Source organism: Nematolebias whitei, chromosome 19 (genome assembly GCF_014905685.2).
Source record: "Nematolebias whitei isolate Nwh7 chromosome 19, NemWhi1, whole genome shotgun sequence".
In the NCBI taxonomy this organism is placed as follows: Eukaryota; Metazoa; Chordata; class Actinopteri; order Cyprinodontiformes; family Rivulidae; genus Nematolebias; species Nematolebias whitei.
The window spans coordinates 30691054-30710260 of record NC_056516.1 but is presented as its reverse complement, the minus strand read 5'-3'; the positions used below and the strand labels follow the sequence as shown (position 1 = coordinate 30710260).

Genomic DNA, 19207 nt, shown 5'->3' with positions numbered 1-19207 from the left:
AAGTCCATCCATCCATCCATCCATCCATCCATCCATCCATCCATCCATCCATCCATCTATATCTATGTAACTTTTGTTCCAGCCTTTATTCATAGATTTATTCCCTAAATTACTCTGTTTTGGGAAATATATATTACCCTTTTTTTACTACACAAATCCCATTGAGATCACAGATCTCACTTGCAAGCAATGATATTTGTCTGTTTTATCTTTATCAAAAAACACAAAAAAATTAAAAATAGAAACCTTTAAAAAGGCCTAAATAGCATTCAGTAACAGGACAAAATCTGAGCCTTTTAGGCAGATGGTCCTGTTGGAAATATTGAATATTTTGGTATATTTGAGGAAAGCTTAATGGCCGTAAAAAATAACACTGTGCAACCCTAGAGTCTATTCAGATAAGAAGATTGTTTTATATGTGACTTTGAGGCTCATTAAACAAACCAGATTTGTGATAAGTGCCTCAGAGGTGCTGGTTTTTAAACTTTGTTTCACTTACAGATCACAGAACTTCTACAAGACACTGCATCACCAATTACCCACCGGCTAAAGCCGTCAATAGATCTCAATGTCACAACAAGAATTGGACGTACATTTATTATAACTGGGAATAACATGGTTTTGATCCTGATCCTTTTTTGTTATAAACAAATTAAATCAAACTTCAAATCAACTCGAATAAAATTGGCAAAGCTGACAAGCGACGATGTGAAACTAAACTTAGTCAATAGAACAAAATGAGTTTAGAAGACAATCTTTTCTATTCAAGTCACATATTATGTTTGAACAGGACACCTAATGAGACCAGAAACCAGAAAACTGAGATTCTACTTAATGGCATGTGTGTATGCGAGTGTGTATGTGTGTGTGTGTGTGTGTGAGTGTGTGAGTGTGTGAGTGTGTGTGTGCAAGGACCTCCTGGAGTCCAGGAGAGGAACCTGTGCCGCAATCCTTCATCTGCATTCCTGAAGGTTCCCTCCCAGAGGAGAGCTAATCCGATTTCTTTTAGAAGGAGGCTGCTGAGGATGGCAGATTTCATCAGAACACACACACACATGCACGCACACACACACACGTAGATATACTTTTCTTGTCCTTCCTCTCCTTCCTCAACATCTTATGTTCTCCTCCTTTCTCTCTCTTCATCCTTGATTCTCCTCATCTCTTAATCTACCCCACCCCCCTTCCTGCACCACTGTTGCCCTTGTGCTTCCTGAGGGCTTCCTAAACCTGCAGTTCAGGGAACTGTAGCTCAGAGGAGCAGGGGGATCAGTGAGGCTGGACCAAACCTTTGAGAATAAACAGAGAATCTTCAGTGGGTCTGATGTGTGGATGCAGGTGTGTGTGTGTGTGTTTATTTAAACAACTTCTTAACTGAATTAAAGGGTTCAGAAACACTTTTGTGCATAATGGCTGAATAACGATTAGTCCTGGCCATCGTCAGCTTTCTTCTACTTTTTCTGAGAAATAGCCTTTAACAAATCTGAGCATCGCTTGGATTCGTGGATGTGAAGGTCTCTTGAAGAGACGGCGTCAGTGTGTGTGTGTGCGTGCGTGCGTGCTAATGGAAGCAGCAGACCCCGGGTGGCCGTTTGTTGAGGCTGATAACTCCCTTTAGTGCTGAACTCACTTCCATAAACTGATAAATCCCACAGCAGAGAAGCTCCTTACCTGAGAACCTGCAGCTAATTTCTGATCATCGGTGGAGTTTTCCTCGACTTAATACTGTTACACAACCACATTCATGAAATGCTGTAATATTTTTTGTGGACTTTTAACTAATGGCTACTTTTTTAAAACAAAAACTAAGTGTGGTTCACTCTAGTGACATTAGACAAAGTCCTTTGTAAGACTGAGCTCGTTGAGCAAACGAAAAGTTTCTGGTCAAACCTTAGCTTCTTCGATCACAAGAACGTCGTCAGGATTTCTCCTCGAGGGCAGGATTCATCTGGTTTGTTTCCCGTTAGGCCTGACACGGTTACAGATTTTGCCGGGCGATTAATTGTCTCAGAAATTATCGTGATAAACGATAATATTGTTTGAAATTTGACAATAATTATTAATTATTGTCAAATTTAAGCAGAAATGTTGGTTAATTTGTTTTTCCGACCACCGAATAGCAGTATAAGACAGTTTGAACCGTAGGATGGATAGTGAGGGCGCGAGCAGCACGTCTCTAAGAAAAATGAGAGGGAGGCCCCTTGACGTGACATGGGCTGTGTCTCCTTCCTTTTTTTCAGTTCTCAAAATGGCGGACGCTCAGTGTGTTTTGAGCTCTTTAGCATAGCGTTTTTCAAACGAAGCTTTTAATAAGAAACAACAAGTAAACAAGTTCTCAGCTTCTTTTTGCAGAGAAAAACAACTTTTTACACGAAGGCACGGGTTTCAATCGTAAATTTTGGAGCTTCGACAAGACGGAGAGTTTTTACCGAGGTTGGCCTGCTAGCTTAGCTCGTAGCTGAGTTTCTCAGCTTAGCGGCTTTTAACAGTCCAAAAACATGATTTTGGACGGTTAAAACGGATTTTAAAGAGAAAAGCGAAAGGAAGGGGTCAGCGAAGAGCACCCGAGTTGAGCCTTTTGCCATCCAGTGTCTTCAGTAGAAAGAGACACGAAGAAACGATAAAGCCGATAAATGAAAATGAGGTAAATAATTTTAATTTACCATGAAATTAATTGATTTATTGTTTATCACGACAGGCCTATGTCCCGTGCATTTTTGTCTAAATAAAGGTTGAATGAATTTCGGCTGTTGCACACCAGTGTACTCCTATCTTTGAGTGGACTTGTTACTGATTAAGTTCATCTTTCATCTATTGTTTAGATGTAAAACTGAAGGCTCGAGACAGGAGCCACAAATAAAAACTGAGTTGTCCCTGTATGCCCATACTGCTGCATCAACTTAGTGCAGAAACTTTGAATTTTGAATAATCTTACTGACTGATCGCCATACACATGACTCTGACCAAACAGCAGCACAGCCGTCTTTAACGTTTTAGTGCCGTCTTTACATTTAATCGAGCGAAGCATCGGTCTTTAAAAGTCTACACGATTCAAACCGCAGCCTCAGCGAGGTGCCTTTCAGTCAGAATGTTAAGACTTTTCTTTAGCTTGTCAACAGCAGAAAAATAGGTGAACGAGAAAAACTTTACTAGAAAACTCAGCCCTTAAAAAAAGAGACAGTTTATGACAACAAAAGGAACGGAGCAGAAATGAACACAACTTATGTGATGATATAATGATAAGAAGTCTTTTAATTACGTGTTTGGGAAGACTTTATTTAGCAAAAAATGTTAAATAAACATCAATTACCATAATTTCCAATGTATAAGCTGCTACTTTTTTCACACACTTTGGTCACCGCGGTTTAAACAAGGTCGCAGATAACTTATGTATTTTTTAATAATATTTATGGTATTTTTTTGCAAGCTAACAAGCTTCCTGCCACCAAAAACATTTATCGGTAGCGTAGTCATACAATTTATAATTTGTATTTATTCAATTTTTGCATTTGATTTTGACAGGCTAACAAGCATCCTGCTGTTGAAAAACATTTTACTTTGACACTCCGTCTGAGTGTTGTTCGCCATCTGGTGGTTGAGTCTTGTACTACAACAAGAGCTGCACATTCTGTCAGGAGCTGTGTGCAGTTTCTGATATTAAAACGTGGACACCTGCGGCTTATACACAAGCGCAGCTTATTTATGAACAAAATTGTGTTTTACTTTAAACTTAGTGTGCGTGGCTTATAGGTGCGCTCTATAGACTGGCAATTACTAGTTCTTTCTTATGGTTACATTGTTATTTATTTAAATTTTGTAGGTTCCTCCTCTGTTGCAGCAAACAACAATCCCCAGAACTTTAAATTTTCTTCCAGAAAAATCAATTTTTTGTATTTAAAGAAACAAAACAAGTGTTTTGAGACTGGGTGCTGTTCTTACAGTAGACTAATTTAACATCTTAACACACTGGTTGTCCACTTTCTACACTGATTTGCTTTCTCTTTCTCTTTTGTCTGATGGCCACACACACACACACACACACACACACACACACAGATACACACACGGACATCTGTCAGGCTTTCACACAGAGTGGAAAACCGGATGTTTTGTTTCATCTACACACATTCCCCAAGAGTAGGTGCTTGAGAAGTGTGACTTAGAAAAGTTATTTTCCTAAAGAACTGTGTGTTGAGTGAGAAAAAAAAAAGAGTGAAAAGTGGGGGAGGAGTGGGGATGAACCTATGGAGGATGTGTGAATACATGCATGGTGAAAAAAATGTACAGACTAATATGTTTTTCAGCACAAGACGGTGAGAGGCAGCACTTTTCAGTCTCCCACGTCGGGTAGTTTACAAGAAAATCTGTCAGATTTCTGAATCTTTGCCACCAGCCTCCCTGCAGCACTCGACCCCTCCAACTCCTTACTGATCATGCATGTGTTCCCTCTCTGCTTCCCTGTTCTTTCTGTCTCCCTCCATACGTTGCTGTGGGGTCTGGGAAGACTTCAAACACAGGGAAGAATAAAAGAAAGAAGACAAAATGCAAAAAAAGAGGAAGAGGAGGAGGTGGGCACTTAAAGGCAGAGGGAAAGGAAGCGTTAAGAGATATTCTGTAGAGACAGACATGCAGGAAGAAGTTAACGGATGTGTGGGCTGATGCTCCTCCTCATCTGCATGCCAGAGGGAACGAGGTGAGGAACGGCTTCAGTTCTGATAAACACACTAACTCGTGATGGCTGTCTCCCAGTCCACCCAGCCCACAGCTGATCAATGACCATAAACATGCATGTGTGACATACTACACTTATCTTAGCTTTGGTATTGGCTCATGTAAATGTATGCAGTGCTATTTGAACGCTATCAGATCAGCTGGACTGTATCTGAGGGTGATCTGACTCGCACTGTGACTAAACGTGCGGCAGGTTTCAAAGGGATCAGCACATGCAGATGTCAAAATCTGCATAATTTACAAAATAAACGTTGATGTTTGGTTTATTTTGTAGTTTAGTGGGTTGCAGTAAGATTTAGGATTATAGCGTAATTAAATCATTTTAAATCTTATACAGCTTTTTCACGAGTACTACAATATATTGATTGTGTGAACGCTTCTTGAGCGGACATTCTGAATTTAAGCAATTTTTAAATACAGATTAAATTCAGCATTCTTCAGGTTTTCATTTCAGCAAGTTTGAAATAATATTTCAATCATTTGAAATATCAAATTATATTTGATATATTTATTTCCTAATAGCAATATATAAAATTGTTATTTCTGCAATATTGAATTGGCACAATTAGGCTCTTTGCACTTCCTTCTGCTATTTTAAGCTTCTTTCTGCTTTTTTTTTTTTTAGCTACTATCCATCTGTTTATTTTGCATATTTCTGATTTTTTTTTTCAGATATCTTCCACATCTTTGTGCTCATTTCTCCTTCTTTAGCCTAATTGGACACAATTGTGTCCTCTCCAATTCATTCTACTAATTTAAGCTTCTTTCTGCTATTTTAGCTACAGATTAGCAGATTTTTTTTTGCTAATTTCGCTTTTTTTCCAGATAATTTTCACTTTTTGTGCTAATTTCTGCTTCTTTAAGCCAAATTGGGCACAACTGAGCTTGTTTCAGTTTCTTCTGGTAATTTAATCTTCTTTATGCTTTTTCAGCTAATTTTCTTTTATTTTTTCTAATTTCAGCCCTTATTTTTAGCTAAATTATATATTTTTTTTCGGCTTATTTAAAACTAATTCAGCAAATACGTGTTCTTTCTGCTTTCTTCTGCTAACTTAGACTTGTTGTTGCATTTCCGCTACATTTCAGCATGTTTTTAGCTAATTTCAGCAGTTTTTCAGCAAATTCTTCAGCAATAAGCATTCGCAGGAAACAATTTCTCTAGTTACTTTTTGCTTTTATATACATTCAGTAAATTATAATAAAATAAACTTGATCAAAAGCAGACACAATAAACTTCTGTGTTTGAAATTGCAGTTTACTAGGAACAAATCAATAAAGAAAGAAATGTAATATGCATGACATGTTTTAGCCAGTTCAACATTTTATTAAAGAAACTTTAGACGCATGCGTTCGGCCAAAACCCTTAAAGCCTATTTTCTCAGTAAAGGGATTCTAGGACTTCTACTTGGGGAATTAAACATGCCAACCTCAACCTTATGAATATTTTGAATAAAAATAAACCTGAAGTTCATGCAATTCAAGCTTAAGCCATCATGTGAACTATTCCTGCCGTGGCAGTGGCACTTTGTGATCCAGTTTTGGTAAAGGCGCGGATGCACCCAACGATGCGCTTCTAGATCTGACTGCGTTAGAAGCACAAATAGGTATATTTATTTATGGTGTGCAGAGTCAGGGCTGCAGTGAAGGACAGCCTAATCACCTGGTGCCCCCTCCCTGTCAGATTCATTAACACCTTCGGTAAAGTTCTGCACCATGTTGGGTGGACACGGCTAATATTAGCTAACCGTCAAATAAGGTCAGTAGATAATTATTAAGAGGGAAAAATACCTTAAATTGAAGTAATTTTGTTTAATTGCAAGTCAAGTTGTCAGAACTTTCTTTTGTATTTTGTTCTAAGAAACATTTATACGTGGGTTTGATCAAAGGTTCTTCACACGTTTTGAAGATCTTTAAAGATTTCCTTTGAACTTTGTCTGCTTTGTGATCCATTTTCTTCCCAGTCCTTGTAAATCAACCATGACAGTATATTGTGCAGTGCATGCTTAAAAGAACAGGAAATTTAGATAAATATAGGACAAATAAAAAGTGATGGACCGATATATTTACAGCAGATGAACAGTATCTGAAAGTTGTTGAATAAGAAAAATACAAAATCAGCAAAGACCTGACACAGGACTGAAAAAAGATGAATGTATTTCAGCTGGTCATTTTTTGTGCGTCAAGGTGTTGTCGGTCAAAGTTGGTATTTTGTTTTCTTTTTATAAGTTCAACAACAAAATTGTAAGGATTGCAACATATCGATATAAAACATTTCAAAAGATTGCAAGAAAGCAAGTCTTAATGGAACCAAAAATAAATATTGAAAAAAGGGACATTTCACGGCTTTTACACTATTGCATTGCATTGGTTTGGTCAGTGCGGACGTGGAGATGATTTAGCGTTTTGATGAATCCTGGAAGTCTACTGAGATTGGCAGGTGGAATCACAAGTGGTAACTTGTGAGACATGTTGTAGTCAGGTGTGTTAAAAGAAACATTATATATAAAAAATAAAAACTATTTTGTCAAATATCTGAATCTAAACTTACCCCAGACATTAAAAGCTTTCCAGTTAAACTCAACTTTGCACAGACTGATTCAGAACAATGTGAGGGGAGGCCATCAGGGGAGGGCTGCTGATTGCTGTATTCATACCCATCTGCTCACAACAGACTCATGTTCAGGCTGCTGTTTAATACACCGTATTATATTATTACTGTTAAGCGTATATTTTAGATCCTTATATACTGTTTCTTTGTTATACTTTATATTTTTGCTATTTTTGGGTGTAACTGGGACCTTTCGTTCCACCTCACGTACCACATGTGATGCGAATGACAATAAAGAAGCTTGAACCTTGATCAGAGGGAGACTGTAGGAAGGAAACAGACATGAGCAGGAACAATCTTATGAATCTTATGAAGTGAGACACAAATCCATGCATACAGACCCTTAACTCTGTATTTAAATTCATCTTCAGTGTGCAGCACCAGCCCAACTGAGCTGAACGCTAATGAGAAATGGAGAGAGGAATTGCGTCTGTGTGTTTTTGTTTAGCTCAGCCTTTGGCTGAACTCAGAACTCTCCAGAAACTTTGGGTCTGTCTTATTTCTCTCCAGTCCCCCCCCCCCCCCCTCCATTTTCCCTCTGGTCCCTTTGTGTTTATAAAATCTTAGAAAACACACATTTTTCCTCTCTAGTTGAAACGCCACATGGCATGTTTGCGTCAAACTGCACAGTCTTGAATAAATTCCATTTCAATGAATTTTTTCTGAACATGCGCGTTTTTGCAACTTCCCGAGGACCGGATTTTATTATAAAACAAGAAATTCTGCTGATAGCCAGTTGGCATTTTTAAATCTATCTAAAGTAAAATAATTTAAAGGGGTGTTTCTGTTTGGGACCAATGTCCTTGCTGCACCCATCAGAAGCAAAACATCCGAGCAGACACGCTCACACTCGTCCATTCACACTGATCTAATTTTACATTTAGTCAATGAGCCGCCTCCTATCAGTCTGCGGGGATGCTGCAATGTGATTTAGGTTAAACATGTTTCAGTGGCGTCTAGGTGTGATGGACAGGAACACACAGGCATGCACAGATTATGTTGTACCACCAACACAGGCTGTGTTCTCTGAAGGACAAACATTTCATCTCCCCTGCTCTTCCTTCTTTGCCGTTTCAGCACTACTGTCAGCCTCACAACCTGTGCATGGTGAGTGGAGGTGTGTCTGCGGGTTTCACTCATCTATAAAGCTCAGTTTGAAGCGCTGCTGTATCCGTCTCCTTTGCGTGTCCTTTCTGGTATAGACGGTCGGTACCTTTAACCTTGTCTCCACGTGTTATCACACCGCGTCTACTTTCCTGGCGTTCTGATGTATGGAGGATGTACGTGTGTTCAGTGAGGCGTGCGGCTCGAGATGCAATTTACATGACAGCTCATGTACAATCAGGGTCAGTTTGATGGATCTGTGAGGTGTCTTTCTTTCTGCTTTTTTTGTTTTTATACCAGCTCCATGCTGTAGGTGAGCACAAATGACAGGCAGTAATAGTTTTCATAAACACCAGATGCTGCAGCCAAACTCTCTTGGGTGTTTGTGAGACAGTTGGGTCTGTGCTTCAACAATACCATAAACTCAGAAGGAAACGTGTAGTTCAGAGAATCACACTGAAAAGGCAAGAGCTTCAGTATCTCTGTCTGTCATTATGTACTCGAGAAATATAAGAAGATGTAAGCAAGTTAAGTATGCATCTTGCGTTTAATGCATGTAATATCTTATTAATAGTTAAAGAAATTAAAAGCTTTTTGTGACTTATTAGAGAGCACAACTGAGAATACTTTTTTTTAACATCAACTTTCTGAAAAAAATGAGCTCATGTTACATTTGTTCTTACTAGCATGTGTTCATTTTTACTTTTTGGATTTTGCTGAACTAGTTTGTAGATATTTTTTATATGTATGTCCTAATAAATAACCTGAAAGTAAAGTTGAAAGCAGAAAAAAACATATTCAGTAAATTCCTAAAGCCTAATAATGCAGTCTGTATAATTTATTAAAGGTTACTATCACAATTAGTTGTTTCTCTCTTCAGCTCAAATAGCATAACTATGGCCATTCTTTGTGCTTTTTCAAATGGATCAGTCTAACTCCTGGCTTTTGCTATTGTTTAAGGACTCTGAAGGATTAAAACGTATTGAGTGTTTTCAGGATAACTACAAACAAATCTAAAAATAATGTTTTTGAAATCTATTCGACAATAAATGAATAAATAAAAATCGAAAACCCATACGCAAAAAACTGTAAAGTCTCAAAAAAAATTTTTTCCATGTAAACTAAACTGAATTTGAATAATGTAATTTGTCTTTGACAAAAACTAATCAGTATTTTGATGACATTTAATTACGTGGCACTCTCTAGTAGAAGAGTCCCCGAGGCTCACTGGGATTAACCTGTATAAATAAAGATTGAATGAATGAATCATGTGATTTATTTTGTGTCTGTGCTATCTTAATAAGTAAACCTGGAGAAGTAAAAATAAAATGTGTATTTAATACAATAACTTTAAAGCTTGATAGATATGTACGTTTACATTTCCAATAAAACTGATTTGTATTTTGCTGAATTGGCGCCTAATAAAGGTTGTTATCAGTCCTGAAGGTGCAAATAAACGGTATGCACATCCACATGTGTTGGCCCAACATCTTACCTCGCCTTCTCTGTGCCACGGCCTCCCATTCTGAGGGTACTTGCTCTGGCTTTGGCGTTTCTTCTGCCCTCCGTCGGCAAATTTGCACAGCAAAGGCTCCGTGGGGGCTGCAGAGAAAGACAAATGAAGGTCACAGCCATGTTTGGAGGAGTTTATCGTGTGACCCAACAGAAACACAGATAACCTTTTGAACTGTGTCTCGTTTCCCTTAATTCTACCAATCGGCTCGTTGCGCCCCCTCCCTTCCTCTTTTCTGCCTTCCTATGGAGCTGCTAGACAAATTCCCAGTCGAGCGATGTTGGAAGGTCCTCGCTGTCCTCGCCTCAGCTGGCAGCCCATGAAAGAGCATTGCAGGGTATTGTTGAAAAAATAATCACAGTAATCGCTCTTGTAAATACCTCTTAGATGGTAATGCGAGACGGCTCTGTCAGCCAAAGCTTATTTCTAGAAGGCGTTCCTGGTCCTGACGCATAATCCCCGAATGTTTTACTAGAACGGCCGCCTTCGTTTGACATTTTATGTTTTTACACTCAGAGAGCCAAAGTGTAAAAGTCTCACCAAACTGCACGTTTTAGGCAAAGGTTATGTTAGCTCTATGTTAGCTGTGCTTATCGTTACCGACACTAAAGGCTGTGAAAATATTTCTACAACTAGAGAAATTGCATTTCCTGCAAAAATATGGTGTGAATGCACATTGCTGGATAATTTGCATAAAAACAGCTGAAATTAGCTAAAAACTTGCTGAATTGTAGCTGAAATGGAAGAACAAGCCTAATTTAGCAGAAGAAACCAGAAAGAAAACATATTCGCTGAATTAGGTTTAAATAAGCAGAAATGAGTACAAATATTTGGAAATTAGCTAAAAAAGCTGGAATTAGCAAAAAAAACTGCTGCAAAGTAGCTGGAAAGGCAGAAAAAAACGCTTAAACAACCAGAAAAACGCATAGAGATAAAATGAGCTAAATAATGTGGAATTAGATGAAAAAGCTAAAATTAGTATAGTAGCTGAATAGCTAAATAGTAGCTGAAATAGCAGAAAATACTGAAATTAGCAGAAAAAAGCTGAAATGAGCATAGCAGAAAGAAATGAATTAGGCTGAAAGTAGCAGAAATTACACCAAAAAAACTTTAATTTATCTGAAAACAGCTGAAATTAGATTAAAAAAATGCTTAAAAAATATAGCTAAAAAGGTTGAAGTTTAAATTAGCAGAAGAAAGCAGAAAGAACACATTTGCTTAATTAGGCTAAAAAAAGCAGAAATTCGCACAAAAAGTGGAAATTATCTGAAAAATGCTTAAATTAGCTTAAAGCAGCTGAAACAGAGGTAAAAAGGCAGATAGAAGCTTAAATTACCAGAAGTGGAGAGAGCACAATTTGCAGAATTAGTCTGAAAAAGCTGAAATTGGCATAAAAACATCAACATAGTAGTTAAAATAGCAGAAAAAGCTGAAACTAAAAGAAAAAAGCTGAAGGGAGCATAACAAGCTAAAATTAGCAGAAACAAGTTAGAAGAAGCAGAAAAATGTGGTAGTTAGCAGAATTAAGCTGAAAGAGCACAAAAAAAGCTGAAAAACAGTTGACATTAGCTGAAAGTAGCTGAAAAAAGTTTAAATTTGAACAAGGAAGCTGAACTGCAACAAAATGTGAAATGAGCAGTAAAAGGTTGTAAACAGATCTAAGGATCTGAAAGATCTATGAGGAAAAAAAATAGCAGAAAAGGTTAAATATTTCAAAAAGCTAAAGTTGCACCAATACCAAAAGTCATAGCACCCTTCTCCTTAATGAGCTGAACATTTTGATTTATGGTTTGTTGAACTAGCACAAACATTGTGGAACGAGAAAGATGCTGAAAAACGTACGGGGATAAAAAGGATCACAATAGTGTGAATGCTTCACAAGCGTTCACATAGAAAAAGAAAAGGATCCTCACATGCCCTTTCTGTAGAGATCTGGACTGTTTATTATCAGTAATAGAAAAAAATACGACACACGTCGCAGTAATTAATTAAGATATAAAGAAATCTTTGCAGTGGGATCTAATCTAAGCGGTCTCTGTATCAACAACCTTTTGTATGCATAATTACTAAAGGTCAATGAAAGTGCTGCGATGACCTACGCTGCAATAAAGATAACTCCTCAAAGGGCACTTTCTCACGCTGGTGCTGCAGGTGAGCTCCGACAGAACAAACAGACTTGGGTCTACTGATGAGATAGTGCAGAAAAAGTATGAGGAAAGACATTGTTAGGGGGCAAAAAAAAAAAAAAGCCTGAGAAAATGGCTTTCTTGGCTGGTGATTCAGGGGTTTTGACAAGTCTGTCCCTTTTTTCTGTCCGTGTCAGCGAGATCAGAATCTCTGAGGAGGTGGGCGTGGAGATGAAAGGAGGAGAGGGAAATGGTTGTATAACCAGGGGAAAATGAACAAGTACAAAAATTAAAATGTAATATATATATATACATATATATATATATATATATCTATATATATATATATAGATATATATATTATATATATATAAATAAAGGAGACAATGTATTGGTACCACATACACACGCACATAACTAAAAAAGGTAATTAACTAACAAAATAAAACTTGTATAATTGGAGAAACAGTGTACAATCCAAACCAAAATTCTAAAATTCAAATATACTATAAAGGTATGAATTAGCTCTCCCTAAAAAGTGTTTTATTCTGAATTACTGATAAACCTCATCATGCCAAACATGCCACTGCACGCCTTTTAATATCTGCTGTTGAAGGGGGAATTAATCAAACTGAATTTGGAATTAGATTTTATAAACAACACGCGGTCTTCAGAACCCAAACTTTAAAACGTCTGTGAAAACATATTAATTCATAAAGAAACACCAACACATTACTGATCTGGATACACATTTGGAACAAAACCCCAAATGTTACAAGGATAACTGAAACTGGATCAATGTGAAGATTTAATTTAAAACGGAACACATCAGGTCACAAAACTTCCAATGTTTGTGTCAGAATATCACCCGTCAACTACAGCTGATTGACTGATAATCAATTTTAGAAAAAATGGCTGACTAAAACACTGTAAGGTTCATTTGTCTAAACGCTGACTCATCACTTCAGATGCACCTGGAGGTCTAACAGGAACCTGACGGCTCTCCTGTCATCACGGTCACATTACAGGCCTGGCTGCTCCGTGACAAAACAGGCTAAATACGATGCTGTCTGCGGAAGCTAATGCAACAGGATCCTTCATCAAGCAGCGCCCCAGCTGACACCCGCAAATAGAATTGTTGATGCTTTCACCTTCGTTCGCAGATGCTACAAAAGGCTGAGCCTTGATAATCAACACAACAGCAGACTAACACAAAGTTTTGTTGGGTTTGAAAGGGACAGTGATGAATTAAACAATGTGAAGTGATGTTTTTGGTTTTAAAATTAAAGATTTACGCATTATTAAGCTAAAAAGATCCTGTACCTGCTGTGCATAAAAACACAGACAGAAGGTGGTTATGGTGATAAAGTTGTGCGTGTATGCTCATACTGATGAACATTATTTCTCTTAAGAGAAATGGAAATCTGTGTGTTTATGTGACTTTAGGGTTTGTTATAACGCGACTAAACTTTTCAGGAGAATGTAGCAAGCAGAAGCGAGCGCGAGCGCGAGCGCCGCTACAAAAGAACAAAACAACAAAAGCTCTTCCAAACCTCTCCTCTGGCACTCTGGGAGATAATTAGCTATTGGAGAAATTTAGAGAATCTGACACAGAGCACGTTGACCTTCCCTCTGTGACTACATTCCCAGTTCCCACAGCAGACGAGCCAATTTGCTTAAGACTCAAGCCCAAGATCAACAGCCTCACACCACCCCACCCACCCTGTGAGCACACTCACCCCTCTGTAGCCCTGACACGCACACACACCCTCCTGCTGCCCTAAAAGTCTTTCAGCTGTGACCATTAAATACACACACGATACAAACTGCTGCCAACCACAGTCATCACTGGCAGAGTTTAGTGAACTAGGCCACCAGTTTGCTGATTCTGCGCCTTTAGGACAGTCTTTAAGTGCAACACGGCTAGGGGGGCTCATTACAAAAACAATTATGGACTAACTTTTAATTTCATTCAAGGATTCCAAGGTCAAACCCTAAATTACTCCTTCCTCTTACTTTAACCTATCCTATTATTTTGTGCTTTCTCTTTGGGAGGAAGGGCGTTTCATAAGGTAAAGGAAAGCTGTAGGGCTCTGTCACTTTTAAAAACTGAGATTTTTCAGAAATATGCTTTAAAAGGAAGGTGTATGAGATGTGCATGTAAAAAAGAACCTCAAAAAGGTAATGATTTTTACTTTAAAACGTTTAACTGACACAAAATTATTGTGACGTTTGGTTTGATGGGTACTGATGTATTTAATACGTACATCACTGTCAGTTATTCTTAACGGGCAAAAAAATAACAGAAACTGTGCCGTGTTTCTCTATTAAAAAGATTTGCCGTCACAATAACTCCTGTAATGTCTAGTTTGGTGTTGCAATTGGGTATATTTGGTATTATTTTTTTTACTTCCCTAAAAAAAAAAAAATCCAAAGGTTGTTGCAGACTAGATAACTATATACGAACTTATTGATATGGTCGTTTATGTAAAAGAAATTGGCATCAATTGGTGATATTTTGTGTTCTTGAAGGTGTATAACAACTTCCCATTAAGGGGCAAAATGTGAGGGAAAAGACATGGATGTATGTGTTCAGCATAAACTCTGATGTACTTTTGATTAGAAAGTCATCAACTGCTACAAAGTTTCTTAATGAGTAAGCCACTTACGGAACTGAGTTTGTTGCGACTTCTCGGACTGATGAAGTCCTTTGGATAAAGGTGCTTCAATAAAAAAAGAAACCGTCCAGAGGATCCTTGAACAGGAAACAGAGGACTTTGATGGGCTATTCATGAGTGTTTTTAATGTGTAATTCTGTAGGAACTGCTCAATATATTAATTAGTGTTTGGTACCAAATTATGTATGTACAGGTGCTGGTCATAAAATTAGAATATCATGAAAAAGTTAATTTATTTCAATAATTCCATTCAAAAAGTGAAACTTGTATATTATATTAATTCATTACACACAGACTGATATATTTCAAATGTTTATTTCTTTTAATGTTGATGATAATAACTGACAACTAAAGGAAACTCTAAATTCAGTATCTCAGAAAATTAGAATATTACTTAAGACCAATTTAAACAAAAGGATTTTTAGAAATGTTGGCCAACTGAAACGTATGAACATGAAAAGTATGAGCATGTACAGCATTCCATACTTAGATGGGGCTCCTTTTGTCTGGATTACTGCAGCAATGTGGCGTGGCATGTAATTGATCAGTCTGTGGCACTGCTCAGGTGTTACAAGAGACCAGGCTGTTCTAATAGTGGCCTTCAGCTCTTCTGAACTGTTGGGTGTGGCATATCTCATCTTCCTCTTCACAATACCCCATATATTTTCTATGGGGTTAAGGTCAGGCGAGTTTGCTGGCCAATTAAAAAAAGGGATACCATGGTCCTTAAACCAGGTACTGGTAGCTTTGGCACTGTGTGCAGGTGCCAAGTCCTGTTGGAAAATGAAATCTGCAGCTCCATAAAGTTGGTCAGCAGCAGGAAGCATGAAGTGCTCTAAAACTTCCTGGTAGACGGCTGCGTTGATCTTGGACCTCAGAAAACAGTGGACCAACACCAGCAGATGACATGGCATTCCAAACAATCACTGGCTGTGGAAACTCGACACTGGACCTCAAGCAATGTGGATTCTGTGCCTCTCCTCTCTTCCTCCAGACTATGGGACCTTGATTACCAAAGGGAATGCAAAATTTCCTTTCATCAGAGAACATAACTGTCTCTTGTTCAAGAGTGTCTTGACAAGGACTGTGACAGCTGAAACCCATGTCTTGCATACGTCTGTGCGTGGTGGTTCTTGAAGCACTAACTCCAGCTGTAGTTCACTCTTTGTGAATTTCCCCCACATTTTGGAATGGGTTTTGTTTGTACACTTTTTTCTACCACATCGTTTCCTTCTTTTCGCCTCTCTATTAATATGCTTGGACACAGAGCTCTGTGAACAGCCAGACTCTTTAGCAATGACCCTTTGTGTCTTGCCCTCCTTGTGCGCAAGGTGTCAATGGTCGTCTTTTGGACAACTGTCAAGTCAGCAGTCTTCCCCATGATTGCGTAGCCTACAGAACTAGATTAAGAGACCACTTAAAGGTCTTTGCAAGTGTTTTGAGTTAATTAGCTGATTAGTGTGGCACCAGGTGTGTTCAATATTGAACCTTTTCACAATATGCTAATATTCTGAGATACTGAATTTTGGAGTTTTCATTAGTTGTCAGTTGTAATCATCAACATTAAAATAAATAAACATTTGAAATACATCAGTCTGAGTGTAATGAATGAATATAATATAAAAGTTTCACTTTTTGATGAACTTTTTCATGATATTCTAATGTTAAGACTATCACCTGTATAACAGAATGCATACCAAGACTAATAATCACTCCTAAGCTTCTTTCACAAAACGGTTCCATGATAAGTCTGCCTCTGGTTGTTCACAAATCATCTGTCACTCACATCCTGTGAAGATGTGAGTTTTTATGTATGAAGCCAACATTTTAGAACCAAAGAAGGTGTTGAATGTAGTGGACGTGGACTGCTACATGTGCTAAATGTGTTCCGGACATCTCCCATTTAAAATCCCATGCCAGGCCGGATGCACCACCTGTCATTACAACATAGCACCCTGGAGCCACAAAGTTCGCTTACCTTTAAATACGGCAATAATTTGGTCCCGTTACTAACCTGCTTGACAGCTTAGTGAGCTGATTTCAACCCACCATGCCACCTAGATCTTTTTAGAACTCACTAAACAGATTTCACAGGCCTGGCTTGAAGTGTTTAGTGAACAGGCATACATGTACATATATAAAAAAAGGAGCAGTGAAAAATGGGTGAGTGAGAGCAAGACGCCTGCTTGATCATACTCCACAATGTGCAATAAGCTTTAAAGAGACAGTCATGTCTTTTTGCTCATCAGTGGAAACATTACCACAATGCAAAATGAACCACTAAGTGCATGCAGATGCACTTCTGTAGAAGACAGTGCAATTACAAAAACAATTTAAATGGAAGCTTGTTGGTCGTTTCACTTATTAGCACAGTGTGCAAGAGTAATTATTGCTGTTACAGTTGTTTGCTATGAGCCAGCATCTGGTCAAAATTTGTCTTTTTCTCTTTGCTACCCAACACAAAGAATGTCTTGCAAAGCCAACTAAAAACACCATGATCTATAAATGCAAAACAGCATGTGCATTAGTCCACACCACTTTTAGTGTCAGTCTCATTTGCTGAATAGGATTGCACATCTGCTTGGCCTGAATAATGAAATGAATGCAAGAATGCCCCAGATTTGCAGAAGAGCTAGGTGAAAGGTTTTATCTCAGCAGAACAGCCAGCTTTTCACCATCATGACAGTTACAAAAGAGGCCTCTCACAAGGGTTTGGAGTCAAACAGGGCTGGCCCTGCTTTGCTCTTGGAGTGCCCAAAGCTAAAAAGGGCAAACGAAGAGGACTGTTCAGCTACTTGCACCAAAATAAGTCTAAAAAGCTTCAGTGAAAATAAGCTTTTGATATTTCAAAGATAAATTTGGTTACAGCTTATTGCTGGTGATAGGCTTGAAGTTCCACTAGGCTTTTCTAAAAAATAATTAAAAAAAAAGTCTTTGGATTTCTTGCTGCTAGGACATATTTTATGATGATCATAAAATAGTAGGAAAGAGAAAATGCTATATTTTTAATTTAGCTGCTTTCTTACTTTGCTTGAGGGGATCACTAATTGGATCTTCAACTGTCAGATTCTTATCAGCCACTTTGACCTGTTTGCCTAAACTCAGAAAAATGCATCTTTGGGGAAAGAAACGGAACGAGAGTGGGATGGTGACAAAAAGAGGGCGACTCAAACAAAGGATATAAAAAAAAGAAAGATAGCACAGGGATTTTTTTCAACTACATTATGATCATGAAAAATATGGATTGTATTAAATATATAACAGGTAAACGCTAATGGACAGTGCTGCATATATGTCAACACTTTCAGCGCCAAACAAGCGAGCTCAGAATGGCTGCCAACTAGAAAAGCAGGCGGCAGCAGCTTTCCTACAGGGAGGGCTTTGACGGATCCCAGTCGATAGCTCTCCCAACTGCCACGCTGGCCTCACATCCTTCAGGATGGAAATGAAGACAGTCTGCCAGCCGTTTTGCTGACAGGGACGACACACATGGCTCAATGACACGGCCAAATAAATGGAGAGGGTGTTGAGAGGAGAGCATGGCAGAGAGGGACACAAAAAAGGAGGGGGTGATAGATAGAAAGACAGATACAGTGCCATAGCCAGACAAAGAATGGAGAAAACTTTGACAGAAAGAGACAGGAGGTCTGAGAGAATCACACAGGGTGGATGTGACAGGTGCAGTCCAGTTTCACCTGTTCCAGTCCCTACTGTAGTGCTCATCTAGATGAGTGACAAGCATGGGGAGAAGGATGTCAACAACACTTTGCTTGCATTTGTTACACATGCACCATAACTATTGATCAGCTCAAGCCAAGACTTTCTCATAGTCGGCTTCTGCACAAGGCTGGACGATTCAGACCTAAGATCATATTATGGATTACAGGAGGGGAAATTCAAGGAAGAGCCGTGGATGCAGGCGGCAGAGGCCTGATCGATGAGCTACTGCACACTTAACAAGAGTAATGTTATGTAGAGAGTCTCTGACATGCTAATCCATCTTTCACTCTCACTCTATCGCATTTCTCTCTGTCTGCAGTTTGTTTTTCTGTTCGTCTGTCCATCAGTCCATCCATCCATCCGTCTGTCTGTTCATCCATCTGTCTTTTCAATCTTCCATCCATTCATCCTTTTGTCTGTCCATCAATCCATCCATCTGTCTGTCCATCCATCCATCAGTCTTTTCAATCTTCCATCCATGCTTTCATCTGTCCATCCATCCATCTGTTTTTTCATCCATTCATTTGTCCGTCCATCCATGTCCATCCGTGTCCATCCGTCCTTTCGTCTGTGTCCGTCCATCCTTTCATCCATCTGTCTATCCATCCATCCATCTCTTCAATCTTCCATCTATCCGTCTGTCCATCCATCCATCCTTTTGTCTGTCCATCTATCCGTCTGTCCATCCATCCATCCATCTATCCATCATCCATCCATCCATCCATCC

The 19207-nt window shown here is 38.6% G+C and overlaps 1 protein-coding gene across 1 annotated transcript in view; it reads right to left on the bottom strand.

Annotated features, from left to right (window-relative positions):
* Positions 1 to 19207, bottom strand: part of rbms3 (RNA binding motif, single stranded interacting protein) — a gene marked incomplete in the record, with an annotated part of 255514 nt that overhangs the window by 44532 nt on the left and 191775 nt on the right. Inside the window, 1 exon segment of the mRNA XM_037692937.1 lies at positions 9939 to 10045. Coding sequence (XP_037548865.1) covers positions 9939 to 10045 — 107 coding nt within the window.